At 49.8% G+C, this 27,624-nt stretch overlaps 1 protein-coding gene across 2 annotated transcripts in view; it reads right to left on the bottom strand.

Moving 5' to 3' along the window:
• Window positions 1–27,624, bottom strand: part of Grk3 (G protein-coupled receptor kinase 3) — a 94,984-nt gene that overhangs the window by 28,733 nt on the left and 38,627 nt on the right. For both annotated transcript variants that reach the window (XM_036171806.1, XM_036171807.1), the window contains 8 exons: window positions 21,279–21,380; window positions 18,927–19,001; window positions 14,951–15,012; window positions 11,518–11,569; window positions 9,698–9,789; window positions 8,713–8,812; window positions 1,988–2,066; window positions 387–517 (listed from right to left, as the gene is read on the bottom strand). In XM_036171806.1, coding sequence (XP_036027699.1) covers window positions 387–517; window positions 1,988–2,066; window positions 8,713–8,812; window positions 9,698–9,789; window positions 11,518–11,569; window positions 14,951–15,012; window positions 18,927–19,001; window positions 21,279–21,380 — 693 coding nt within the window. The remainder of the gene's footprint in view (window positions 1–386; window positions 518–1,987; window positions 2,067–8,712; window positions 8,813–9,697; window positions 9,790–11,517; window positions 11,570–14,950; window positions 15,013–18,926; window positions 19,002–21,278; window positions 21,381–27,624) is intronic.

Below are 27,624 nucleotides of genomic sequence, written 5' to 3'. Positions count from 1 at the left end.
GTCAGGACTCCATCATCCTTTATCTTGCCACACAGTTTGTCTTTATCCCTCTCAAACCCTGACCAACCAGCAGGGCAAGAGCTGTTCCTTGGTGAGCGTTAATTGAACTATGATTATACACAAAAGAGGAATGCCCCAAATATGCTGACCAGCATCTCCTTTGCTGTGTAACTCCTGGACCACATAGGAGAGCTTCTTCACCCAGCACCTTAGCAGACACTGAGGTGATCATGACAACAGGGACTGGCCACAGATACCAGTCCTGCTGTGGTCACACAGTGAACAACTCAGCCAGGGCCGAGACAGGACCAGGAGGAAAGGGACAGGGCCTTAGGGCAGAGAAGGGGGATCCCAGGAGACCTTGGACCCAACCTGACCCTCCTCACCTTCAGGTCTCTGTAGACGACGAAGCGGTTATGCATGTGCTCGAGACCCAGGATGATCTCGCTGGCATAAAAGCGCATCTCCTTCTCAGAAAACACCCCATGCTGGGAGAGGTGGTAGTGCATGTCGCCCCCTGCAACCGGAGACCCAGAGGGCAAGTCACAGAAGTTCACGGAGAGTAGACAGGAATCACCCTAAATAAGGGTGCTAGAGGAAAGGGGGTTGACCCTTCCTTTTTGACTTGGCATCTGTCTTTGAGTTCTGTAATTCGTTCGACCAAAGGTGTTGGTCATTACAGAGACAACTTCATGGGGAATGGTAGGTATGACCATGTCTCATGGATGAGACAGAGCCACCGTTTGGGGCTTGGTGGCTCTGCTACCAGTGGCACCACCAAGCATGGGCCCAGCTGAACCACTGATTATTTAAACCTGCCCAGCAACTGAACCCACCTATGTAGCGTTCCAATAGCCTCAATAGTCCACAGTTAAAAAAAATAAAACTAAACCAGAGAAACTTTAAACATTGGTCCCGTGGAGGGAGATTTGATGCTGTCAAAAGAGTGATGAAGTGTAACAGACAAAAACCCAGGCGAAGGGTATCCAAGCGCCTTCATAAAACAGTCACCCTGGCCGCGAGCTCAGAACTGTCCAAAATACAATGTTGGGCAAAGGAGATAGCTGTGTGGCTTCAAGGACAGTCCATGGGGCCCAGGGCAGGGAGGAGGGGTATGATAAAGTCTGGCATGGGTCTGCCTTTGCTGCCCTGGACTTCACACACCTCTTCCATCCTTGGGCACACACTGAGATCCTAAAGAAAGGGCTTCAAGCTCTCTCCAGTGGGCCCTCAGCCCTCTGCCCATCCACACACAGGATCCGCAGGGCATGTGCTGTTGGCTTTGGCGTCTTGGACTCATGACTGATCTTTTGTCCTTCCTATTTTGGGGGTAGATCTGAGCTCAAATCAAACACTCAAAACATAATAAAACTTCAAGGGAACCAAAAAAAAAAAAAAAAGTACATCTGAATGGCTGAATGGTTCATCTTTCATTTCAGTGCTTCCTAAAAATACTCCAAGTGCTCCGATATCACATTCTCACGCTGAAAGCACTTTCTCCAGCTGAACATTTTGTGTCTATGCATTTTTGGGGGTGGCTGTTCAAAGACGAACCCAGAGTCCTGAGGACTCGAGAGGCATGGAAGATCAAGGCAGAACCCACACACACCGGCCCCTGAAAGCCGGCTTCTCAAGGCATGTCTCTCTATCTTTGGCTTACGTTCTTGGGAGATATTTCATTCCTGAGAGTTGAGACCAGGAAATAAGCTAATTAAAGGCTGAGGCCAGCTGCAGTCCAGAAGGTAAAACTTCAAGGCCAGTCTTTATTTTGTGAGACATTTCTAGACCCAGCTTCCCAGGGAGAGTGGGAGTCCGAGAGACAGCCAGTGTCGCAAGACAACTCAAAGGGCAAAGATGCCCTCCAACTACAAAGAGACTCCAGTTATGGGGCAGATTCACAGAGCCCCAGCATGCCTGGGTGCCAGCAGCTCAGAATGAACGCCACGCAGGGCTCTCCATGGCAGCCAGACACCCAGGGCTCGCTTACCATTCATCAGGTCCAGGATGAAGCAGAGTTTGTCCGGTGTGTGGAAGGCGTAGGTCATACAGACAATGAAGGGACAGTCCTAGAGTGGATGAACACAAGCCTGTGAGGAGCTGCCCCAGAATGCACATCCACCACCCAACACCCCACTGCAAATTCCTGCTGAGCCTTCTCCTTGGCGCTGAGTGTGACATGCACTGGTCACTTCAGAAGCCATGGAGCAGCAGATCTTGTGGATGACAAAGACACAGAGACACGGGCCACCGTCGGAGCAGCTGGACTTGAGGCATTCTCTCTGCCTGATTCAACCTGGCATTGCTCTGATCACAGCCCCTTCAAAAGACCAAAGCCTCCACGGACACCACTGCCTCGCTGGTCTCTGCTGGCCATGGTTTGGGTCCTGGCCAATCAACTACATATTTGAATCTCTGCTTTGGACTCAGAAGAACCGAATGAGAGAGGGTGGTTAGCATCTGTGTTATCGGAATGAAATTCACCTCTGAAGGTGGAAAATGGGCTGTCGAGTGACTGACAGAAACACTCAACAGTAAATGGGTGTCCATGTCGCTTGGATCCGCTATGGACTCCACAGAAGCCTCACAGAACTGAATGCTGACAGGTGGGTTAATGGGCGGGGCCACAAATAGTCAAAAAGCATAGACACATTTTGCGCAGAAACAGGCCAGGAAGTCACAGGTAGATGTGATGATGTCTTATGGGGCTGGGAGAAGGCTCAGTGGGAACATTGGTGCTGCACAGCATGAGGACCTGCGTTCAGACGCCCCGCACACACTGAGCACACACTGGAATGCTGGTACTGGGGAGGCAGAGATAGGGATCCCTAGAGCTCGCCAGCTGTCAGTCTAGCCAAGTCAGTGAGCTCCAGGTTCAGGGTGAGAGCCTGACTCAAAACACAAGATACAGAGTGATAGAGGAAGCCAGCATCCACTTCTGGCCTCCACAGGCACACATGTGGACAAGCATCCCCATACTCGTCCACACAGGTACACACACACACACACACACACACACACACACACACACACACAAAGATGCACATATGCATATACACATATATGCATGGAAAAACACATATGCACACACACGGACACTCATACATACAAATACAAACACACACACATGTATACACAAATACACAAGTGCATATCATTCATACACACATATACACACAGGTACAAACATATACATGCATACACACAGTTATGCACACACACACACACAGGTATATACATATACATGCATACACACAGTTATGCGCACACACACAGGTACATACATATACATGCATACACACAGTTATGCACACACACAGAGGTATATACATATACATGCATACACACAGTTATACACACACACACACACACACACACACACACACACACTACGGCCTATAAGGTAAATGTAGTTCAGAGAGCACAGCCTAAGCTCAAGCGCAAACAGTACAGCCAAGGAGGGAGGAAACCCTCCAATGAGCACATATGTAGATGGTCTCTTGTGTGCAATAAATGTGACATAGAGGGCCACAGGCAGGGTCAGTGTTTTCTATCTGTGCTGAACAGCTGAGCATCTATTCAACAAAGCTCAAGCGTGGCCTAAGCTCACACTCTGCACAAACACCACCATTTAGACGTCCTGGTGCCAAGCTGTGGCCAGCTGTTTAGAGCCATTACCCAGGTTGCACATCACCTGCCGAACCCATGACCTGGCAACTCCACACCAGGAAAACAATCGGGGCCCGTGTGTGCCATGGGTGCAGAAGCACCTCCCGGAACTGCCTCACAGCTCTGCCTGGGTTGGCCTAACCCAGGAAAGGCATCAGAGAAGAGTCGGGGCGAAGGCACACTACTAACACAGGAGTTCCTGGAGCTAAACAGTCGCTCAGGCTCCACAGACCACCCCCAGTGTCTCCATCTAGTCTCGGTGTCCTGTCCTTCCATCTAGAAATGGAAGAACCGTTCTTGGCTCACAGGCTGTCTAGAAGACAACCTCAAGCTGGATTTGGTCCCGGAGCCACACAGCTCTTGCCAACCCCGCCATCCAGCTACACATGAAGCCACTGCCATGTGCAGCAACACAGGCCACCTCAGGCTCTCAGGGAGAGAAAGGCAGAGCAGGTCACACACAGGTCAGGCTAACAGCAGAGCTAGCCACCTTGTGAAAGCTCAGGAGAGGAATGGCCTGATAGGGAGCTGGTGTCCCAAGCCTTGGGTGACTTCAGGACTTCTGACGAACCTGCATCTCCTGATGATCACTCTTCAGATCTCTGCTGGACTCATAAAAGGACTCACCAGTCCAGGTTCTTCACACGTCCTCACTGTTGTTTATGTTGCAGAATATTTAACTACGTAAAGATGTGCTGCATTTGTTTATGTTGTGAAATATTTAACTATGCAAAGATGTATAGCATTTGTTTAACTTTGTAAAGGTATACTGCGTTTAACTATGCAAAGATGTGTTGCATTTGTTTGACTACGTAAAGACATACTGCATTTAACCATATAAAGATGTGTTGCTGTTTTACCTTGCCTGCCTAGGGCACCTACGTAGTCTGATAAAAACTTAAACAGCCAATAGCAAGGGAGAAGGTATAGCTGGGACTTCTGGCCAGGGAGAATAAGTAGGGGAAGGAATTTAGGCTAGAAGGAGAAAGAAAAAGAGACGCCAGGGATACGTCAAGGACCAGCCAGCCAGACACACAGGAAGCAGGAAAATAGGACACACAGAATGAAAGAAAGGTAAGAAGCCCTGAGGCAAAACGTAGATGAATAGAAACAGGTTAAATTAGGTGAAAATAGCTAGTGGGGCAAGCCCAAACTAAAGCCAAGCATTCATAACTAGTAATAAGTCTCTGTGTCCTTATTTGGGAGCTGGTTGATGGCCCAAAGAAAATTCCAACTACACCTCACCACTAAAAGGTCTCAACAACAACTCGGCCTATCCATACAATACAGACTTTCTTGACACCATGAATTATTAAAATCCAAAGAAGATGTTGAGGTTTCCACAGTTATAACTTCCTTAAAACCTCGGTATTGGGAAGACGCTCAGTCTGTAAGGCTCTCGCCACACAAGAGAGAGGGCCTGAGTTTGATCCCTAGAATCCTCATTAAAGAGCTAGGAATAGAGACCTGTGCTAGCAATCCCAACACCACAGAGGCAGAGAGAGGTGACGTACAAACTTGGACTCATTTCCAAAAGTTCTAGAGAAAACTGGGTCAAGATGAACAACAGCTTCCTTTTTGGTCCTCTGTTGAGATGGTGAATTTACTGACGCCAAAGGTTATGTCCCCTCAAGTACAAGAAGCACAGAGCTATCCTCCTGTGAGCCAGTGGCCTTCTGGGGCCCTGTCTTAGGGTTCCTCTTGCTGTGATGGAACACCATGACCAAAACTTAGTTGGGGAGGAAAAGGTTTATTTTGTTTATATATTTACTGAGGGGATCCAAGACAGGAACAGGGCAGGATACTGGAGGCAGGAGCTGAGGCAGATGCCATGGAGGGGTGCTGCTTACTGGCTTACTCCTCATGGCTTGCTCAGCCTGCTTTCTTATAGAACCCAGGACCACCTGCCCAGGGATGGCACCATCCACAGTGGGCTGGACCCTCCCTCATTGATCACTAACTAAGAAAATGCCCCACAGGCTTGCCTACAGCCAGATCTTATGGAGGTGTTTTCTCGATTGAAGCTCTCTCCTCTCCAGTGACTCTAGCTTGTGTCAAGTTGACACAAAACTAGCCAGCACAGGCCCCACATGCTTCTCCAGATCTCCCCATGACCTTCTGGGGACACCTTCTGCTTCCTAGTTCCCTCTTCCTCGTCAGGGGGCTCCCCAGACACTTTCCCTGTGATCTCACGGGCAGCTCAGTGGGCTAGAGAAGTGGGTGGACCCAAAACTCAGTAAGGCCAGGCTCTTTCCCAGCTGTGGTAGGGAACTGTGCCCAGGACACCAGAGGTCCTTACCGGGGCGAGTCTGGGACACCACCACTTGTCACCCTCCTAATGACAGCCCTGAGAAAGCTGCAAAGGGTCTGGCTGTGTCTCCCTGAGAGAGCGAGTGTCTTTAGTAACATAATGAATGAGTTTTAGACTTAGAATCAGAGGTTCTAAAATAATAATAATAAAAATAAAAACTCATCAGGTCTCACTTCCTTAATTCAAAGACCAGAAAGTCAAGTCCACTGAATAGGGAACTGCTTGCCTAAGGCCACAAAGAAATGGGTAGCCAGCTACGATGGAAGCCCCGCATCCCCTGATGCCCTGAGCAGCCCCATAGCTCCCAATAAGGTGGCTTCACCCAGTGCCAGCTACAGGCTCCCCTCAACCCTGTTCCAGCCAGGTGGATCTACACAGTCTTTCTTTAACCAGCCCCAGCCATGACCATCAAGTTCTGAATGCGCAAGCCATTCAGGGTTGAGTCTTTCAAATCCTTTAGGCAAGCCTTGTTTCTCCTGGCCTCAGACCACAGCCCTGTGATGATCTCTGCCTGTCTTCAAGTTCATGCCTGGGAAAACCCAAAGCTACTTCACCTGGCCTGGCCACACCTGCCACCAGAGCTTCCTCCAGTCTCTGTGGGAGGGTCAAGTGCCTAACAGCAACAGGTGACTATGGCGAACTCAGATATGCCCTCATTCGGCATCTGACCAAACTTATGTGAGACTGTACAGACACCTGTGGCCAGCCCCTCCCCCGCCACACCTGAGAACCGCACCCCCAGACATTACATCACATTAGCTCAGTTGCTCCCCCAGGGTAAGTGGTGACCGTTTTCATGGCTTGAGTTCAAGCCCTCTAGTGCTTATCACTGATAAGTTATGAAACAGACCAAAGGTGTAACATAACGGAAATGGGGGGATGCTGGGTACTGCCTCAGAACCCGCTGCCTGCAAGTGTCCTTGATCCAAGGGCCAAGCAGACACTAGAAGGAGTGCCACATGCATCCAGGATATGCAGGACCAGATGCTGACCACCCCAAGCTACTTTACTATAGCTCTCCAGGCTGATGCATCCTCATTAACAAAAAACGGCCTCAGGATCAATATCTGAACATGACTTGGGTTCTCTTCAGTCAGCTCAAGTTAGTGGCCCAATAGAACATCATTTTCAAATTTATTCTCTTCAGGTCAGACCAAAGATCACCCACACACCCTTGACTGAAAAAATGAAATACTAAAAACAAAACAAAACAACAACAACAAAAAAAAACAAGCAAAATGGCTTTGTATATTTCCAACATCCAAAAAAAAAAAAAAAAAAAAAAATTCCCCATGTGACTTCTTGAAAACCAATGGAGCTCTGAAATAACTCATTAAAAATGAGGCTAAATGTCCAGAGTTGGAGAGCAGGGGTGCATAATGAGGGATTATTTAGAGCCCTGTTCTCATTTTACAGTTCACCTAAATGACATGGTTATTTTGCTACGGTCACTAACATTCCTTCTAGAAGCTCTGAAAAGAAGAGCTTAGAATCATCATCAGCCACATCTCAATAAAAGCTGGTTGTAAAAAACCACTTCGCTTCCAAAGGGATGATCCGCAAGTGAGCTTGGGTCTATGCGGCCAAGACCTGGAAGGGGTGGATCCGTTCTGCCTCTCCACAGCCCTCTCACCAGCTGAAGAGGGCTCTTTGACTAGCCAATAAGGCTTGGTTTCAAATCCTGTAGGCAGGGAGGATTGCCAGAAGGGTCCCACATATGGCTAGAGGTGACAATTAGAAATCGCCTACCTATGGCCTGGACAGTGACAGTCAGACACCCTCCAATTATGACAGGGATACTGCACCAGTGTACAACTCCATCCTAAGCCCTTGGTCCCAAGTCCCTGCCCTGCTCAGAGTGCTGGACCACAGCCTTCTGGTGTCCACAAGCGCGTATAGATTTTGACAAGGGAAGCTGTCTTGGATGGATCTTTGGGTTTTTGCGTGGTGGTGGTGGTGGTGGTGGTGGTGGTGGTGGTGGTGGTGGTGGTACAGTGATTGAACCCAGGACTCCTGCCTGCCCAAGTGCTCATTCCCCAAGCCACACTGCGAGACAGATAAGTCAGAGTGGAAGTCCCGCCCCCTGCCGGGCTCATGACGGGCAGGGGGCGGCCTTTCTTCCTCTAGTTAGCTTTCCATCGTGTAGGCAATTTTTAAAGTTACATTCAAATGTTCTTCTCATCATGGGGTCCACTGTCTGGCACCACACTCTGCAAAGAAGGAAGCCAGGGGAAGGGAACGGCTCCCAGGGAGGGGCTGGGTCTGCGGAACAAGGGGCTGCTGCTGGCCTCACGCTCCACCCACCACCCAGCGTGGCCCTCTCTGTGTCACGCCCCTCACCCACCCTAGCCCAACCTGCTGGGACAAGCAACAGCAACCACCAAGAGTTCAGAAGCTGGGGGAGCACAGCCACTCACCCCAGTGCTGATGAGGGACAGCGTGACCCTTTCGTTCAAGGCCAGCCACTCACCCCAGTGCTGGCGAGGGACAGCGTGACCCTTTCGTTCAAGGCCAGCCACTCACCCCAGTGCTGACGAGGGACAGCATGATCCTTTCGTTCAAGGCCAGCCACTCACCCCAGTGCTGACGAGGGACAGCATGATCCTTTCGTTCAAGGCCAGCCACTCACCCCAGTGCTGGCGAGGGACAGCGTGACCCTTTCGTTCAAGGCCAGCCACTCACCCCAGTGCTGACGAGGGACAGCGTGATCCTTTCGTTCAAGGCCAGCCACTCACCCCAGTGCTGACGAGGGACAGCATGATCCTTTCGTTCAAGGCCAGCGTCTCCCCTTGCTTCATCTTCACTCTCTTCTTGTCTAAGCATTTCATGGCGTACCTGAGAACACGGTGAAGGGTGAGGATGCAGTCTAGGCTGGGAACCCACACCAGGCTACACAAACTGCTGGGGTATTTCTACCACACTGAAAGACAGCAAGGCGACCCCCAGGCACCCTGCAGGGAATCTCCACTTTGCCAGCACTACAGGAAGAAAGCAATCAGGCAATACCAGAGGGATGTCTCTCCTCGAGTGGGTAGAGATGTTAGTTAAAGTGTGGAGCAGAAACAAACAAACAAATAAATAAATATGTAACGTGTGCTCCTGCCCCAACGTGTGCTCCTGCCCCAGAGCTTCTGAGGGGGGTGGCGGGGCAGGGGAATGTGTGGATCAGATTTAGCTCTATGAGCTCGTCACTGTAAGACCCTGACTGGATTCTCCCAGCCTCATCCATGTCCTGTGGCTGATTAGCCAAGGGGGCTGCTGACAACTTAAAATTTGCAAGAACCATCACAGATGGAGAAAGCGGGAAATGTTTTCAGTAAAACAGCAGAAAACTGAAAGAATTCTCAAGTTTGTGTGACTGGCACATTTGCTTCACCCCCTTATCCCAGGCTTGTTGGGGAATGCCTCGAGGCAGAGGCAGGCACATCTCTAAGAGCTTGAGGCCAGCTTGGTCTACACGGCTACATAGGGAGACCTATAGGAAAGCAGATTAGTGTTCCCTCTGCTTGCACAGACGCTCTTATGACTGTGCAGGTAGCAATTCCAGGATGGGCTCCCTGGCGTGGGAGCTCCATGTGCAGCTCCTGTTAGCTTCACAGCCGCCCTAAGAAGTGAAGGGCCAGGCTTACTGTGCAAATTCAAGCATCGATTTCTTTCTGTGGGACCAAGGCCTCCATAAAGCACTCTTAACGGTCCTGGTGAGACAAGACCGAGGCTCACATTTTCCCGGTGTCTGCTTTCCTGCAGCCGTAAACTTCCCCAAACCCTCCTCGGCCAATAATCCTGTGCACGCTGAAGTCGTTCATGGTGAGCTGTGGAAGCATAAGACAAAATGAATACACAAAATCACATGACGTCATGTCAGGGCAAATTGCAGACAGCCTGGTGTCACCTTCCCCTTCCAGGACAGATTGCTTAAGCTAAAAGATGAGCCTCACAGGATGGTGTAACTAGGACTGGCCTTTTTCCCCAGCCACCATGACACACAGGCCCAACATGGAGACAGGTGTGAGGCTGCAGTGTGGGAGGGGACGGTCCCTCCACTCTTGAAAACCTTGGGGCTTCTGCGAGCCGTGACCCTAACTCGTTCAGGCCAAGCAAGTATAGAATTCCTAGACAAAATGAAAAGTGATCTCAGGCACCAGGCAGGCTGGAGTTTGGGGACAATCAGACCGTTCCAGGCACTGTCTGGGGGGAAGACAAGAGTCTGTGTCAAGAGCAGCTGTTTCAGGGTCCTTTGACTGGAAATGCTGAGAGGCCGGCTGTGGGAAGCAGGACTCCTCAGATGAGCATAACAGAGAGCCATAGAAAGAGACTTCATGTACATACATTCTCCCTCCATCAACCAAGCTCAGGAGCCAGGAAAGAAAGAAGTATGTGTGTCTGCATGTGTGTGTATGTGTGTATATATGTGTGTCTGTATGTGAATCTGTGTATATATGTGTGTGTATGTATGTGTGTATATCTGTATATATATGTGTGTCTGTGTGTGTATGTCTGTGTCTGTATATGTATGTGTATCTGTGTAGATGTGTTTATGTGTGTGTCTATGTATGTATGTATGTGTGTGTCTATGTGTGTCTGTGCGTATCTCTGTGTATGTGTGTGTGTGTGTGTGTGTGTGTGTGTGTGTTACAACCCCTTTTTTTAAAATAATCCAGGACACATGATGCAAACAGCAAGTTTTATGAACCCCTCTTCCAACAAAACTGCTTTAGGTACAAATCTTTCTTTAAAAACAAAACCACAATTGATTCTTGTGTCCAATCAAATCTCTGCGTTTCCAGAAGATTCACGTGAGGAGGAGAGAGGGAGCAGACAGAACTGTGCAGCCAGATGCCCTTTCCTGGAGTGATTGACACCAGTCTAGGGAATGGCGAGATACGCAGTAACGACACACAGGGCGGTCTGCGTACAAGGGTCACTGTTCAGTTTTCCGTGTGTGTGTGTGTGTGTGTGTGTGTGTGTGTGTGTGTGTGTGTGTGTGTGTGACAGAGAGAGACAGAGACAGACAGACAGACAGGGAAATTTGTCCCTCATGCTGAGGCCTGAACCCTTACTGCGCCAGTGTCCTACCATTGAGCTAAATAGCCCAACCCCTACTTCTGCCCATTTCAAAATAAGGAAAAGGTTATAAAACAACCCCGAAACTTTATTCTAGCAAAAGATTCTGCTCCTTTTATTACATCCTACAGTAAAACCAGGGAAGGAAACGTCACAACATGGCAAGACCCCAGGCTGCACAGATGTTATATTAAGTGGAAGGCTCGCGTTGACACTGTTATTTTGGGGGTCAATCAATTCCAGCTTAAAATAGCCCTTCTTACGCGTATAAACTCATTCCCACACAAACGTGAGAAGAGAAAGTTAAGGTCCCAACTGCTTATCCGTGAGCACAGGAGCCCGCCTTTCAGTGCACGGAGTTGTACACGGACATCTGTGCTGAAAACCCTTGGGGAGAAAGTTCCAGAACAAAGCACTTTCTCATGACATTAGGGCAGAGGAAGTTTTTATTTAAAAAAAAAAAAAAAGGTACTCACATGAATATTTAATTCCACATTCTTCCACTGACAGAACCTGGTGAATTTATCACTAAAAGAGAATATAAGTAATTAGTAAAGAGTTATGGAACACTTAATGGAGTCCTAGAAGACCCTCATGGGATGGGCTGGAATCGAACTCATGTGTTGCCTCTCACACAGGGAAAGCATTCTCTAACACCACACCTGACATGCCTCCCGCACAAGCCCCGCACCTTCTGCTCAGGGAAGATCTTGGATGAGGGGCAGAAAGACGGTAGGAGCCAGAGAACCAGGCCATCCAGCAGAGAAGCTGCACCCATGAATTCTCAGCAATGTGGCTGCCTCAACAAGACCAGCACAGGGACAATACCAGTTGGCCTGCTAACAGGGACAGGAGACACCCCACATGGTCCCACCCTTAAAGGAAAATCAGTCTCCTCCAAGGACGAGCACCCACATCGCTTGTCCACCCCCAAGTGCTCAGCCCTGCACACATGTCCCTGTGAGCAAAGCTAAGTGGACTCAGGTTACTTGTGTGACTACATGTACACATGCACACATATGTCTGTAGCAAACAGCTATTATAGATGAGACCACGAACTTAGAAACATAGGAGGAGTTGAAGCAGGGGAGGGGAAAGAGTGATGACATACGACCTCAAAAACATATATTAAACCAATTTTTTTCACCCAGCATTCATGGATTCATTTTGCTCTTTAAATGAAAGACTCGGTGTCTCTCCTCAGCTGTCACATGCCACGTGTATCATTTGAGAGTGTATTGATGCAAACTAAATGCACCCAAGTTACCACTTTGAGATCTCAGTGTGAGTCACGACTGTCTTTCTTTCCACATGAGGCCTCCGAGACCGGCTTCTTTTGTACACAAGGGGCATTTCAATGTGGAGGAGTCTCTATTCATGGGTTTGGTGGATTATAGATTATAAACAGATTATAGATTATCAAATAGCTACTATGTTAGATCCTTGGCTCCAAACGACCAAAATGGAAAGGTCAAGCAATGCTCACAAAAAAATTCCAGGAGTACCACACAGAGCCAATCCACATGGCTCACTGATCCCCTTTCAACAGCCCTGTGAACCGGGGCATCCTGACCCCACTTTATGGCTGCCAATACCAAGGCCAGCAAACGGTACTGGGCAAAGGTCATACGTGGGTGAGCGGGTAGACACAGACCAACAGGCTCCTGACTTCTCAAAGACCCACGGGGTGCAGCAGAGAGGCCCTCACACTGACACTCCAAATTCCTTCCCCACTGCCTGCCAAGCAGTAGAGAAATGTCTGCCCTCCATCTTCTTAATCCAGGCGTTATCATGTGTTCCTGTTCATTCGTGAGCAGGATTTCATGTGGTGGTGTTATAAAACGTTCAGAAGAGAAGCAGGGTATGGGCTTGGGCAGTGTAGCATGGAGGAAGAATGTCTATTGAATGGGGCCCTGGATTCAATCACTAGAGCCAGAGAAAGGAGAGAGGAGGGAGGAAGAAAGAAAGAGAGGGAGGGAGGGAGGGAAGGAGGGTGGGAGGAAGGAAGGAAGGGGAGAGAGAAGGGAATGGAGGGCTGAGGACCTGAAGGCTGCATCTCACCCAGCCCCTGAGTGATTCCTCCTGAAGACACAGAACTCAAGGCTCTTTGAATAAAGAGGGGGAAGAGGAAGGGAAGATGGGGTTCTTGTGACGTCACAGGTACCAGCATCCTCAGGGAAAGATTAAGATGCCAACTGCCACAGCCCCCAGGGATCATCATTACACAGGCCCTGAGTAAAAGGCTTCTGATGCCAACCACCCAAATCCCTGTGCTCTTCGCAAACACACAGCAATGTTCCTCATGAACCTAAAATGGCCTTCAGAGTCTCTCGCTGGCCCTCCTAACATCTCTCCGAGGCTAAGTTTAAAATCACGTTTCAGATATGCATTGGTTCATGCAGAAGCATCAGACTTTCGGACTCCCCGCCTCTCCGAACCAACTCTTCCGTCTCAGAGTCTGGGTTTGACAGGATCTGACACATTTACGATGGCCTTAGAGTGCTGGCCAGCTCAGGAAGAGGAATAATATAGCCAATACCCTTTGTCTACGAAGCATTTACTTGCTGTGACAAGTTCCTCTTCGGAGGCACAGATGTCCCCTGGGTGGGTAGCTGAGTATCTGTCGCAGGGTTACACGGGTGCAGTCCCTCATTAACACCTGGGGCAGGGTGCAAATCTCTAGGGACAGGGAGCCTTCAGCAGCCAGAGCTGAAGGACCTCAGGAGTCCGGAGGGTAAAGAGGGTGAAACCTGGATGTGGGAGGGGCTCGGGCGACTCCATTACCTGCTCTTCTGCTCAGTTCAAGAGATTCATTGAGTCAGCTGGGCCCCCAGCCTCCCCTCCCCCGGCTTCAGCGCTCCCTGGAAGCAGCAGAGAGCCACAGCCATGCTGCTGAGGTTTCTCCCTTTTCCAGACAGATGGCAGAGCTCACAGGAAATCCCATCTAGCCCGTTAACGCACCCACCCACTCACCTGTCTGCACATCTCTGGGGATGCTCAACGCCCAGGCTTTCCAAACCCAACTCCACACTCACAATGAGGCAATGATTTTTCCCTGGCATCCCATGATGAGGGATCACCAACTCTTGGGGTAAAGAAAAGAATGGGCCCAAGGCCTGGAGCAAGGGGAACCTCCATCACACAAGCACAAGATGGATTCAGAGGTAGGAGCCAGATTGAGAAGTCAAGGCTGAAGATCAGCTCTGAGCCTGTGTTCCTCTCTGGCCTCACTGAGCCCCTTTCTAGAGGTTTCTGCTAGTCCCAGGACCAGAGGCCTATGAGCATATAAATGAATGTCAGTTCCCCAAGATACTGAGCACACTCCAGGATAAATGAACTCTTGGTTCTAGCAGATTCACAGTAAACACACACAGGGGACTGCCTCTCAGGGGCTCAGAGCCCAGAGAACTGACCGGGAAACACAGACAGCTTCAGGGTATCAGACTGCACACCACCCTGCAGCAAGGAAACCCAGGGGGACGAATTCATTAAGCGTGCAAAGGATGCCTGTGAGCACATAGTCTAATCCCATCCCAGGCCTGTGCCGCCGCTTTGGGAGACACGCCTCAAGGTCCCAAGATGTGAAATCAGATGAAGCACGACCACCATACTGCATCAACAGAGGCCTCCCTATGATCCTTGTAAAATGGAAGCTCCCCAGACTGAATTTTAGACCGTGATGCAGGAGAAAGCAGAGGTCCGGGGCGCGGCAAGCCACACACCCCAAAGATGTCACATAAAGTGTCAAGGAAGCAGTATTCCAGAAGGCTGGCCATGGGTCACGGCCACTAAGGGCCTGTGGGAGGATAAACCGATGTACATTAGAAGGGCAGCACACCCTGGGGGAACGCCAGGCATCCACATGCACGTGCGTGCGGGGGACTTTTGTGCACACAGCAAGCTGCATACCTTTCCATAAACTTTTGGAAAATATCCCCTCGCAGGCTCTCACAGATTTCTTCGATATATGGCTGGAAAGGATGGAGAAGAAACACTATGTCAGCAGGAATGAACCAAAGAAAGCCCACGTGCCAGCGGACTCGGGTCCGAGGTCAGCAACCAGGCTTCCCATGGGATGCTGGCTGCCCCTGTGTTGGCCGATCTCGCTGTCCCCCTTGTGATGAACAGGCTCATCACAGGGTTAGTATCTCAGCCAGCTGTAGTGGATAGCTGTTCTATGACCTTGAAGCACCGCCCCCTAGAGATACAGCAGGTAACTGCTCCACCTGCCTATGACCTTGAAGTCCATGTCCCCAGGGCGTGGCCTCTCAGCCACTCTTAAGACCTGAGATGCACGTAGGCAGCTCTCTTTGCTCACTCATGGTTTTTGGAGATGGGACTGAGTCAGGCGGCAGAACCTGCGACGATTCTGTTAGGTACGGTGAGTCTTCCCCCTAATAAACTCCTTTACCTGTTAAACACTCATGATAACCAGCTTCCTCTACATTCTACATAGTCAGGGACAGGGACAGCTCTTCATGAGCTAGAGACACTTCTTTGGTGATCGGAGTTGGCTTTGTGAGCCATGTAGAGGGTCCCAGCCCTTAGCTATGGGAGCCTCTGTCATCATCTTGAAATTCTAATTTCTGCAAAGGGGGATCACCTGTTTTCACTTGACACGGGGCCCTGTGAGTGAGTTTCCCAGCGTGCTTTGTGACCTGCTTCAAGCCTTTCCCATGTGGGTTGAGTTTTAAAGACTGGAAGCTGAGAGATCCACAGTCAACTGTCCTAATCAGCTGTGTTATTAATTAATGTTATACCTTTTTTTAAGACTCATAGCTAAAGGTACTCAGGAGAAGAGAAAGGAGTCTGCAGGGTGGAACCAGTGCAGTCGGGGCTTCTAGGGAGTTCCCTGGGGAGGCACCGAGGGCTGCAGGTTCCTCACACAGGGCACCAACTACTTTCTACCTCAGCTGTCCTTCCTCATTCTGAACAAACAGCCCTGTTTTCTGCTCCACACACTTGAGTTGAGAACAAAAAGCTGGCGGGCAGCCATGCTTCAGAGTTCACCAGAGTCCATGAGATCTTTTGGATGATGGGAAATTTAACCTTTTCTGTGTCTTCACTAAAAGTTTGCCAAAATATGTAGAGAAAGTGGGAGAAGGGAGTCTGGAGAAGCAGACGGTGTCGGGGCATCAGGGACCTCAGGCAGGGACTCCAGAGCGAGGTCCCCATGTTCATCAAATAGACTTTCTCCACAGGGAACAGGTGGGCTCATCCACAGTTTACTTTTCTGTTTTATCGAACACCCCGTTCTTCCTATTAATCAGGCAGCAGCCAAACCTCTCTAGGACGACTTTACCACCATCTGGCCTCATTTAACAAATCAAACCTGTGCTGATAGCTACTGATTGCCAGCCCAACAGGATCCAGAATCACCATGGAGACATATCTCTCAGCATGTCTGTGAAGGAAGAGCCACCTTGATGTGGGGAACAGCATCCCATGAGCAGCATCTTCCTGACTGCGGACCCCCACCACCACACCTTCCCCACCATGAGAGCTGCATCCCCAAGGGCTGTGAGCCCCAACAAACCCTTCTATCCCGAGGCAGCTTTCTTCAGGCATTTTACAGAACCCACACACACAGACACACAGGTAAAGGGAGACAAAGCCCAGTGGGCACACATCCCCTCTAGGGTCCTCAGTTACCTCAATCTATAAGAGAGGACCATTGTATCTAATAAATGACAACCAAATAATGAAATTTAAGAATGTCACCAGCAGAGCACAGGGCCTAGCGCCTTTCAGTCACTCGCCAGCCAGGCCCCTCTCCATCTCCAGGCAGGAGGTGGACAGGGCATTGAGGTGCTCAGAAGGGATTAGTATAGTTCTCCCAGGGCTCTGGTCAGTTCTCATGAGAGGATAGTTATGAAAGAACAAGCCTTGTGCCACATCCCCCATCTCTCTGGCCTCAAGCCACCTGCCATGAGAAGAGGTAGTCTAGAGGATAGCTGGACTCCGGGGGCCTCTAGTCCTGATCTTGGACACAGTATCCCAACTGGCTAAAAGTTTAGTAAAACCTTTTACTTCAAGCAGTCACTTGGTTCTTGAAAACAAATCTTACTTAATGCTGTATTTCATCTTCCTCGTGGGAACCTCAAGAGACATGACAAGCAATAGACCATAGAATTCAGCAATGTCAGACCTGGCTGGCTAATGGCTGTCTACATGCCATGTAGTCTATGGTACATTTAGCAATGTCGGACCTGACTGGCTAAGGGCTATCTGTGCAAATCAGTTGAAAGCCAAAGTTCTCACTCTACATATACGGAGATGGCAATGCAGACATTAGCACCACACTGACTGTAAGATCTCTAATCATAGCTTTCATCTGAGGAATGGTGAGCAGGGCAGGCCCCTTGGAAAGCATCGTGTGTACCTACTCCACCAAATCTCCGAGGGTCCCTTTCACTGAGGAGCAAAATGGGTTCAGAAGCTGCAGTAGTCCTGAGCTGACGAATGGACTCCTGTAATTAGCCTGGCAGAGATGATGACCATCTAAAAAGATACATGTGGTCCCCACCCCCTTGTCAGCCACCAGACTATGAAACAAGGTGCCGGAGAACCAGAATTTCCCCAGGAATCTATGCCCAAGGGAGGGAGGGAAACATGGTGCCAGCCGGAGAAGGGCACGTTAAGTGGTTCTGAGAGCTCATCAGAAAACCTTGCAGGAGACACTACAGCCTGGACAAAGGTGATAGACAGGATGATGCCAGAGTGTGACCATGTCCACTCAGCTATGCATATAGCCCTCTGCCTAAACCTTGTCCTCATGTCGGGACCCAGACAATGGACTTAGGGGGAAGGGTGGATCTCTTTGTCCTTCTCCCCATGGGCCGTGCTTCAGAAATTACCTTCCTCTGTGTCTCACTATTAACTGAGCTCAACTATATTTCTTATTAATGACCAGTAGCCAAGCCTTGCTTGTCAGTGTTGCCAGGGACATGGGCTCTGACCCTCACTCTGGGGACATTCTGGACTGTGTAGACAGGTCCACTTCACTTCAAGGGGAAAGCAATGCCCAATATGCCATTAGACAGGCGCTCTGAATCTGAGAATTATTGACTTTGTTTTGCAGAAGTCTGTAATGTTCTAAGACACCGAGTTCCAAACCAGTGGGTACAGTCACATGTACCTGTAATGGCTCTGGGGAGGTGGAGAGTCGGGGGGGGGGGGGCTAGCCTGGGCTTCGCCAGTGTATCTCACTGCAAAGAACCTGGTAATGCAATAAAGGAGGGATTCATTCACTTCACTTTTGAAAACTAATGATTAATGAGGTTCCTTCAGTTCTCATCACTCACAGAAACATAAACACATGCTACCTACCTGAGACACTGACTGCCCTCACAACCACCGCCACGTCTACAGAAAACCTATGCTGGAAAAGGCTCTTGGGAGAGATGTTGTTCGGCCAGGACAGCAGCAAACACACACAGCCAGCTTTCCAAGTCGCGTGTTAAATCTTTGTAGTGTTCAGGGTAGAAGCCATCAAGTGACATGGGACCCCGAGAGTTCTTGGAGCATCACTTCTAACCCTTGAAACATAAATCTCACTTAATCTGGTGGATAATCACCAGAAGCCATGTCACCTTGATCTTCATAGACAGCAAATGCCAAACAGGAGAAAGGCTTGGCCCTGTCTTAAGCTCAATGGATTTCCAGAACATACAGTTACAGGAAAGCTGCATCAGCCCTTTCCTGGGAACATCTGCGAAGCCTGTCAGGAACATCTGCGAAGCCTGTCGGCAAGGCAGCAGGATGCAACAAGAGAACCCAAGGCGCTCTGAGCAGACCGCCACGGCATCAGTTCTGCTAGCCTAGGAGACGTTATCAGGTCTGAGTGGGAGGTGGGCCAGAGATGTTTCTTTTGAAACCATCTTACCTGAAAAAGGGTAGCTGTCACCTGTTTCTTGGAGAGATGGCTCTGGACGTGTTCCACAGCTTGCTTGGAGAATGTCTTTTTTAAAAAAGGAAGAGAGAAAGAAAGAGAGCGTATTTTTAATAAGGAGGTGACTTATCTACAGATCACACATTATGGCAGATGGCTTGACACAGCAATCCTGTAAGAGTAACCTGTGGGCTCTCTGCAGACAGTCCAAGCACATAGTGTCTTCTGGGTACCCAGACTCCTTTAGGTGCCCAGAATAGAACCCTCAGTAGGTCAAGGTTCCCATGGCAACAGAGTGTAAGGAATCCCACCACTGCCTGACTACATAACCTCTTTCTTCCTCGATGACAGTTCTACAGAGGTAAGCTGTCGGCTGTGTCGGAGGAAACGGATGCAGGAGCATTCATGTAGGAATTCAGTGCAAGCATTACAAAGCCAGGACACAGTGGCAGCTGGCTCTGGGTCCGGGAGGTCTCACTGCTGCCCCAGCAGAGAGCAGCTGGGGCAAACAGAATGGAACTTCCATGTGGGCTACAAACTCTATCTCCAGAAAACGTACAATGGTAGTCTGCTTTATTCAGATTGTTTATCACTGATTAATGGGATGCCTACATTTCTTACAATTTGTAGAATCATGACTGTATGCTACCCATCTGAGACTGCCCTCCCTACCATGGCCACCTCGACAGAAAATCTATGCTGGACAAGGCTTTTGGGGAGAAGCCTTTCACCCTAAGCAGCCACAAACACACACACACAGGCCTGTCATGGGAGAGGCCAGCTTTCTGAGTCTGGTCGTTCACATCTCTGTGGTGTTCAGGGTAGAGGCAGTCAAGTGGCATGCCACTCGTGGCATGTGGACCAATCTCAGAGCATCATTCTAACTCTTGGACATAAATCTCACTGTATCTGGGGGGTAATCAAAAACAAGGCATTTGAATAAGACCCATTCCCCCATAGCTCAGCTGAGGAAACCCAAGTTCACACAGCTTCCATGGAGCACATGCATCCTCTAGGGCTCATCCAAGGCACCAGGCATGAAGTGGTGAGCATCTGCCCAGCTCCAATTCCCTCTGCATAGCACAGTGAAGCAATAGAAGCTCTGAGAGGGGCCAGCTTGTGCAAGCCACTCACACAGAACTGTAACCATACCCTAAATGCTAAGGCATGATGCGGCCTTCCAGTCAGCCTTCCTGCCACAGTACAATGTTGTGCCTTTATGTTGCCTCTGGCCACACAAAGCTCCAGGACACTTGAGATAGGACTGACAGGGAGCCTGGAAGCAACCTCATGTCACCTTAACTGCTTTAAATAAACTCAAATAGGCTAGTGACCATGGCCCTGGATGGAGTAGGTGAAGACTGTGTGTCGTTTATAAAATGTCCCACATTGGTGCAGAGGCATCCACATGGCAATTTCTACATTGATTCCTGGTCCACTTCTAGTGAAGTGAGTTCCTAAGAATCTAGTTTATCCTAATTAGATTGTTTATTTGACTTCTAAGGAAGACAATAATTTCAACCATTACTTAACTATTCATGAATAAAATTGACTTAACTATTCATGAATCAAATTAGCATAATAATTATAGTCCTTATTAATCCCAAGACATCATTGATGATTTATATTAATCAAATTCTGGTTCACCTAATTGTTAAAGCACAGCTAAATTAAAACTAATAAAGCTCAGTGGTATTTGCCTATCAAGCATAAGGCCCTGGGTTCAATTCTAGATTCCCAAACAAATACAGCAACACTAATCATCACATCATATCACATCATACCATCACCATCATCATCATCATCACCATCATCATCATCATCACCATTGTCATCAGCATCACATCATCATCATCACCACCATCATCATCATCATCACCATTGTCATCAGCATCACATCATCACCATTGTCATTGTCATCATCACCATCATCATCATCACCATCACCATCAGTATCACCATCATCCAACATCATCCTTGTCTAGGTGAAGTAATGTGTACTTGCAAGCACTTAGGACGCTGAGGTAAAAGGATCGGGAGCTGAAGTTCAGCCTGGGTTATGTAGAGAGACCCTGTCAAATATTAATGAGGCCAAGCATGAGAATAAATCCTCATTTCCTTCATCAAGTCTAGAACAGAGAGTTTTCTTCAATGATCCACCTCTCATGGCACCGGCTTCTGGCGGTGCCAGCACTGGTGTCAGGAAATAGAGCAAGCATATGTGTAGCAGGAGACACCAAGTCAGAAAACCAAGCACAGTTATACATACAGCTGCACTCCCTTCTGGAAACACAGGCAGTGTGACCCCCACGAGGTGCTGTCTGGGGAGCGGGGTGGGACACTCACGTGTGTGCAGGACAGGAGCTCCCTCATGATGTAGGCGTCGTACATCTGCCGGCTCCGGCGCAGCCGGTCCTCCTCATTGTCCAGTTTCTCATATTCTTTTATCTAGATTTCCGGAGGTTGTCAACATTAGCTTTCAGCTTCCTAGAAACCAGCTTTATTTAGAAACACGACTGACCCAGCCAGCAACCCTTCCCCACGAGAGATAAGGCAGATGACTGAGGCAGTGATTCCCTAAAATGACGACTTTGCACGAGGGGATAATGAGGCCACCAAATCAGGCCCAGCTAGAAACACAGATGGACCCTGAGCATTTTAATAAGGAAATAAAGACTACTGTGGCCACAGCTATTCCACAGCACAGAAGCCAGGGGGCATCTGCCTGGCCAGTTCTCTCCAAAGCACAGATCTTCCAGCCTGGCTGTGCTTCAGCTGAGACGGAGCTTGTTCATACTCTACCACAGTTTCAGCAGGAGAAATTAGTCGGGATACATAGTAAGATTTCTTTTTTCTTTTTTTCCCCTTTCTCTCTCTCTCTCTCTCTCTCTCTCTCTCTCTCTCTCTCTCTCTCTCTCTCTCTCTAAGACAGGGTTTCTCTGTGTAGCTTTGGAGCCTGTCCTGGATCTCGCTCTGTAGCCCAGGCTGGCCTTGAACTCACAGAGATCCACCTGCCTCTGCCTCCTGAGTGCTGGGATTGAAGGTGTGCACCACCACGCCTGGCTTCATCATCAGAGTTCTAAAGGTCCTATGAAGAAAGTCAGTATTTGGAGGCAGAGTGGCCTCTGGGTAAAGCATCGGTTGTCCGGCACCTGTGTAACTGCACGCCTGGTGTGGCATGCGTGGCTTCTCATCTCAGCTCTCCTGGGCTAGACAGAGAAACAGTTGGAAGGAAGGAAGGACACATTACATTTCAAATGCTATGCTAGAAAGGCTGCCCGGCTGACGTCACGTATGGGAATGTTCCCAATTGCTATAATCTGATAAGCGGTCCCTGGTCAGAAGACTGTTCCCATCTCTTCACACACATATTTAGACAGCACAAGACGAGACTGAAGACAATGACACACAAAGGCAGAGACGCCTTCCGCACACCACGTTGCTGTGTGTGTGAGACCTGATGTCACACCTGAGAGCCATCCACTGGCAGAAACCGGGACTTCCCTATGAGAGTAGCTGTGACCTTACAGACTGGTGTTCACATAGGGGAATCAAAACCAGTCAATCCCTACAAAGATTTCTCATACAGACGAGGTCATGGTGTGGGGGAGAGGGGGAAGGGGAGGTCGCCACTGAGGCCCTGTAACAACCAGCAGGCTCCCATGCTGAGAAATTACTGGGGTCCCATCAGCAGGGTTGCGTGGTGGCTCACAGTCATGCCTTTGGTACTTCCAGGACTTGGAATGGAGTCTCCTTGGGACCAGAAGGTTTCAGCACAGCAGCAGTGAAGTGAAGCTGTCATAACCAGGGACCAGATTCAACCATCCTACCTCAGTTTCTGAAAACTAACCACACAGCATAGATGCCGTTGCTGGGTGGCGCACGTCAGGCACCATGCACCCAAGCCATCAGGAAGGAAAGGACCGGGGCTTGGTAGGCCCCTCCGTTTGTTGATTCCTCTGGTTGCATTTTTGGTCTTGGAAGACTCAAGGGTTAATACCAGAAGGTCTGGACGCCAGAAAGGATGCAACCCACGCAGAGGACGGCCAAGGTTTGTCCCTTGACATGCAAACAACGTCAAGCAAGAGTGCACTATCCCGGAACTAACATCCCGAAGGCAAGCGTGATGGGAAGCAAGTCCAGGGTACCCGGGAAGCAGAGTGGCATCTGGTGAGTCACATGCTCATTCCTGGAAGTTTCTATGATTTGTCTCCTGCAGCTACACAGGCAATCCTGGCTTTGTGAACACATGGGGCACAGCACTGGGTCCGTGCTCCGAGTCTGATTAACCCTATGTTAACACCAGACAGAGTACAGAGAGTATGGGACCAGCACCAAAATTCACATCTCGCTTCCTTTCAGAAGGCGCACTAATTAAAGAACAGGCCATCAACTGTGGCTCCGCTGGCCACAGGGATTCTTGATTTAGTCAGGCTACCTCTGATTTCTGGTGAGAGGGCTGACCAGGTACTTAAGAGAGTGGGAGGGACCCTGTAGGGGTGTCTCCATGCTGAAGAGAAGCACCGCCAGGGGTGACAGCATGCCCCTCTCATGCAGTCACTCTCTGCGTGGGCACACACACGTGGCTGAGCACGTCACTGCCCAGGCCACAGCCGTGTCCTATCTCCATCTCTCTGGAATTGGAGTTCTGCATCTCCAGGGCTTTGCCTCCATTCCCCTCCCTCTCCCACTGGCTTCAGAACACTGGGAGCTCTGGAGGGCTTTTGTCACCAGCCACACACACCTTAGGGAAAGCTATCAGACCCACGGACGTCAGCAACAACAACCGCACTTGCGACCTTCCCTGCTGAGTGTCTACGCCGCATCTCCATTTGGGTTCATCTGAAGGAGCCCTGTCTCCACTTGCAACAGATCACCGCCGCCATGTCCCACCCTGGTGACAGTGACAGTCATCATCGACTTCCCCCTTTGCCTCCATGCCGCACCCTCGTGTCTTCTAGCCCATCAGCCTCTCACACTTGTGCTTCATTCAGAAGCCATCACTAACCCAGACAAGTAGCTGAGAGCAGAATGGTCCCCCGGGACCACGAATGTCAATTCGAGGAAGCACTGGAGAGCGGCCTAACAGACAGGGATAGTGGAGAAGAGACAGCAAACAGAATCGAAGAGAGAAGGACATCCTGGAGATAAAGAGCCACAAAGGCGGGCTCCAAGCTCCACATAGATATTCTCTCAAACTTGCTGGGCATGTGATGACATGTGGACATCTGGGCACAGCCAACCTCCGTGGCCCACAAAGGCTGAGGAGCTGAACACATCGCATAGGGGTGTGGGAGAGCCAGGTTCAGCGTCTGCTGGCGCCGAACAACCCACACCCTTTCCGGAGTTTGATCATTAACCACACCGCTCTGTACGTGCTTCTGCTGTTGACCTGTGGAGGAGACGGACCCACACAGGAAGAAGCAGATCAGTGGCGAGATCCAACAAGATCGGGGCTGGAACTCTCAAGGCGAGGACCACACATCCATAATCACAGTTAGACATAACAGAACATCTGTGTGACGAAGGAAGATGGGAGGCAGCAGAAGGGAACAGCTGCGCTTCTTAGTCTAACATCCACTTGCTACGGCCTAGAATCACCTAGGAAGACAGGAATGCTGGGATTTTCTACAGCAGGTGGCCTTCTGGCAAATCTGTGGGCCATTTGTCTTGGTTGTTAATTGACTTGAGAAGGCCCAGTCCATCGTGGGTGGCACTGTTCCCTAGGTAGGGGAAGGAGGGTCCTGAACTGTCTGAGAGGAGAAAGTTAGCCTAGAGCAAGGAACAGCCTGAGGGTCTTTTTACTGTAACTGTACTGTGACCTGCTTCAAGCTCCTACCTTGACTTCAGTGACAGATGGTGACCCAGGATTTTAAGCAGAATAATCCCTTCCTCCCCTAAGTTCCTCATCCGGGCATTTTATCACAGCAACAGAAATGAAGACAGAATGGTAACTATTCAAAACAATCAACTAGAATTTCCAGAAGTACAATTCTGGAAGCTGAAAAAAAAAAAAAAAAAAAAAAAACAATGTTCAGCAGATGGATGGGAGAGCAGGCTGAAGAAGCTAAGCGGGGGGGTGGGGGTGGGGGGGGTGGGGGGGTGGGGGTGGGGTGGGGTGGGGGTGGTGCTTGAAGACAGACCAAAGACACTATCCAATTTCCAGTAGAGAAAGAAAAACTGAGCACCTTGTTGAGGCCAACAGTATCCATCGGGTCATGAAACTATGACCAGAGTCCAGGAAGAGGAAGAGGGTGTATACTCCAAGACATGATCATCCCAATCGCTTCAGATTGGGTTAGAGATGCAAATGTACCAGCTGAAGAATTTCAGCCAACTCTGCAAAATGAATATGATACCTAAAAATCACTCCCTGGAGAGTAGATGAGGGTGCATAGCAGGAGTCTTGTGCATACGGAGAAATGCTGTAAAGGCAAGCTTGAAAGGGACCTCCCCAGGACCACAAGGAGACGGTGTGGCTGTGGCCACGGCACAGAGGGGAAAAAGCCGGTTTAGGGCAAAAGAGGGCTCGGATGAGAGATGGGACACCTCATACGATGACATTATGTGTGAGCCTGACCACAGAGCTACAACATACAGGGAAAGTGACAGCAGAAAGCAGAAAGACCTTCCACCAGGAGAGTGGGGGATTTAACATCTGTCTCACGCCAGGTGAAAGACATGAGGTAAACTGAGTCAGGACAAAGAGCATCCAGGACGTGGCAGAGGCCCCAGACCAGCACACCCAACACGCCTGCTGTATGCTTTTCCAGACTAGAGTCTGTCACTGCGGCGTCAGTGGTTTTACTTGCCTGCCCTGCCCTGCCCATCCCCCCACTTCCACGCTGCCCTTCTCCAGTTCCTCACATGCCAAGCTCCTCCCGCCATGGTAGCTGCCTTGCGGCCCCCTGTGCTCTCGTGACCCCACCTCCACGAGGCCGGTCTTCTTCTCATCCACCATCTTGTTTAAATGCCACCTTGCTGAGATGACCTTGAACCCATCCATGTCGAATGGCCGCCAACCACAATGCACCACACTGTAGCTGGAGTTTTTCTGGTCCTGCCTGGCCCACGGTCAGGACAAATCTCTCTCCCCTGCCAGTCCCACAGCCGCTCAGACCCAACCAAGTAAACACAGATATATATAAACACTTATATCGCTTACAAACTGTATGGCCGTGGCAGGCTTCTTGTTATCTACTTCTTCTATCTTAAATTAACCCATTTCAATTAATCTATACTTTGCCACATGGCTCGTGGCTTACCACTACCTTACATCTTGCTTGTCATGGCGGCGGCTGGCAGTGTCTCTCTGCCTCAGCCTTCCACTTCCCATAATTCTCTTCTCTGCTTGTCTCACCTATACTTCCTGCCTGGCTACTGGCCAATCAGTGTTTTATTTATTAACCAATCAGAGCAGCTCATTTGATACACACAACATCCCACAGCACCACACTGAGTCTGGCTGAGCCACCCGGGGAAGTTCTTCTACCTGGGGACATTTGGTCAGTTGGCTGTTGGCTTTCTCTCCCAGAGCATAAGCTCAGAGACAGCCAGGACTCTGTCCGTTGGTCACTGCACAGTGCCAGAGTCTGGTGTTCACTGAATATGGGAGAATAACTGGGGGCCAAACAATCTTAGGAACTAACCCTCTGCTGTTATGTTCTCTCTTCTAAGAGTCTCAGGTGTCCTGAGAAATGGGCAGGAATGACCACCCAGCCTACTGGACCTCAGTCTTAAGTCCCCATGAGGTCAGCCCCTTGAGTGCAGGGAGCTTGGCATCTCACATGCCACAGATGGCCACGTGATTTGTCTCCCATCTCACAGCACCTGGAGGGCGTGGCTGCAGGCAGAGTTAACAAGACTTTTGTGTATGAGTCCAGGAAGTGGCAAGATGGAGTTGAGACCCTACCTCCTCTGCCTTCTGAGTGTGGGACCACAGGCCTGTGCCAACAACCCCCCCCACTTCCACCCCACCCAGTCTTCTGCCGCAGTTATTTAAAGTATTTGTCCATTACTCCACTATGATGATCCATGCATTCATCCACCCTGTCTTTGTGTCCCGTGGCCTTGCTTCCGGGCTCCTTCCATGCTGTTTACCCAACAATGGAAGTCTTCTCATTTGCTTTCCTGCATCCAGCAAGAACAGGCTCTCCCTGTGCCTTGCTGGGCAGATGGAGGGGACTAGGTACCTCACTGCACAGTGAGCCATGTCTATGGCACCCAGTCTGCCTCGGGTTTGATCCCTTCCTGACTGTGGCCTTCCACGGAGCTCAGGGACGGGTCTTTTCTAGAGAACAAGGAGTGCTCAGCCTAGCCTGGTGACATTCCACCCTCCTTGCCTTTGGTGTTTGGCATACGTCTTGAGGGATGGGGTCCTTCCCAGCTCACGTGGCTTTAGTTGAAATTCTGAAACCTCTCCATTTTTTCTGTCCCCTGAAGTATCTCTCTGGCCACTGGGGAGCCTGAATTCCCAGCTCCCCAGCTCACCCCAAAAGGAGTGGCTGTAACTTTGCAGTTGGACAGATCACTCCCACCAGGATGTCCCTCGCCTACTCACTTGGCTTCCAGGAGGTCTGCATTCTCTAACCCCCATAAGGCTGAGTTAGAGATCAATGGACCTTCTAGAAACTTCTGCACTGACTCTTTAGGCCCCTGCCATCTCAATCATCACCCAGTGTCTTGGGGAATG

The sequence above is a fragment of the Onychomys torridus genome, chromosome 22 (genome assembly GCF_903995425.1).
Source record: "Onychomys torridus chromosome 22, mOncTor1.1, whole genome shotgun sequence".
Classification (NCBI taxonomy): domain Eukaryota; kingdom Metazoa; phylum Chordata; class Mammalia; order Rodentia; family Cricetidae; genus Onychomys; species Onychomys torridus.
Note: the sequence above shows the minus strand (reverse complement) of the source record. Positions and strands in the feature narration are given on the sequence as shown.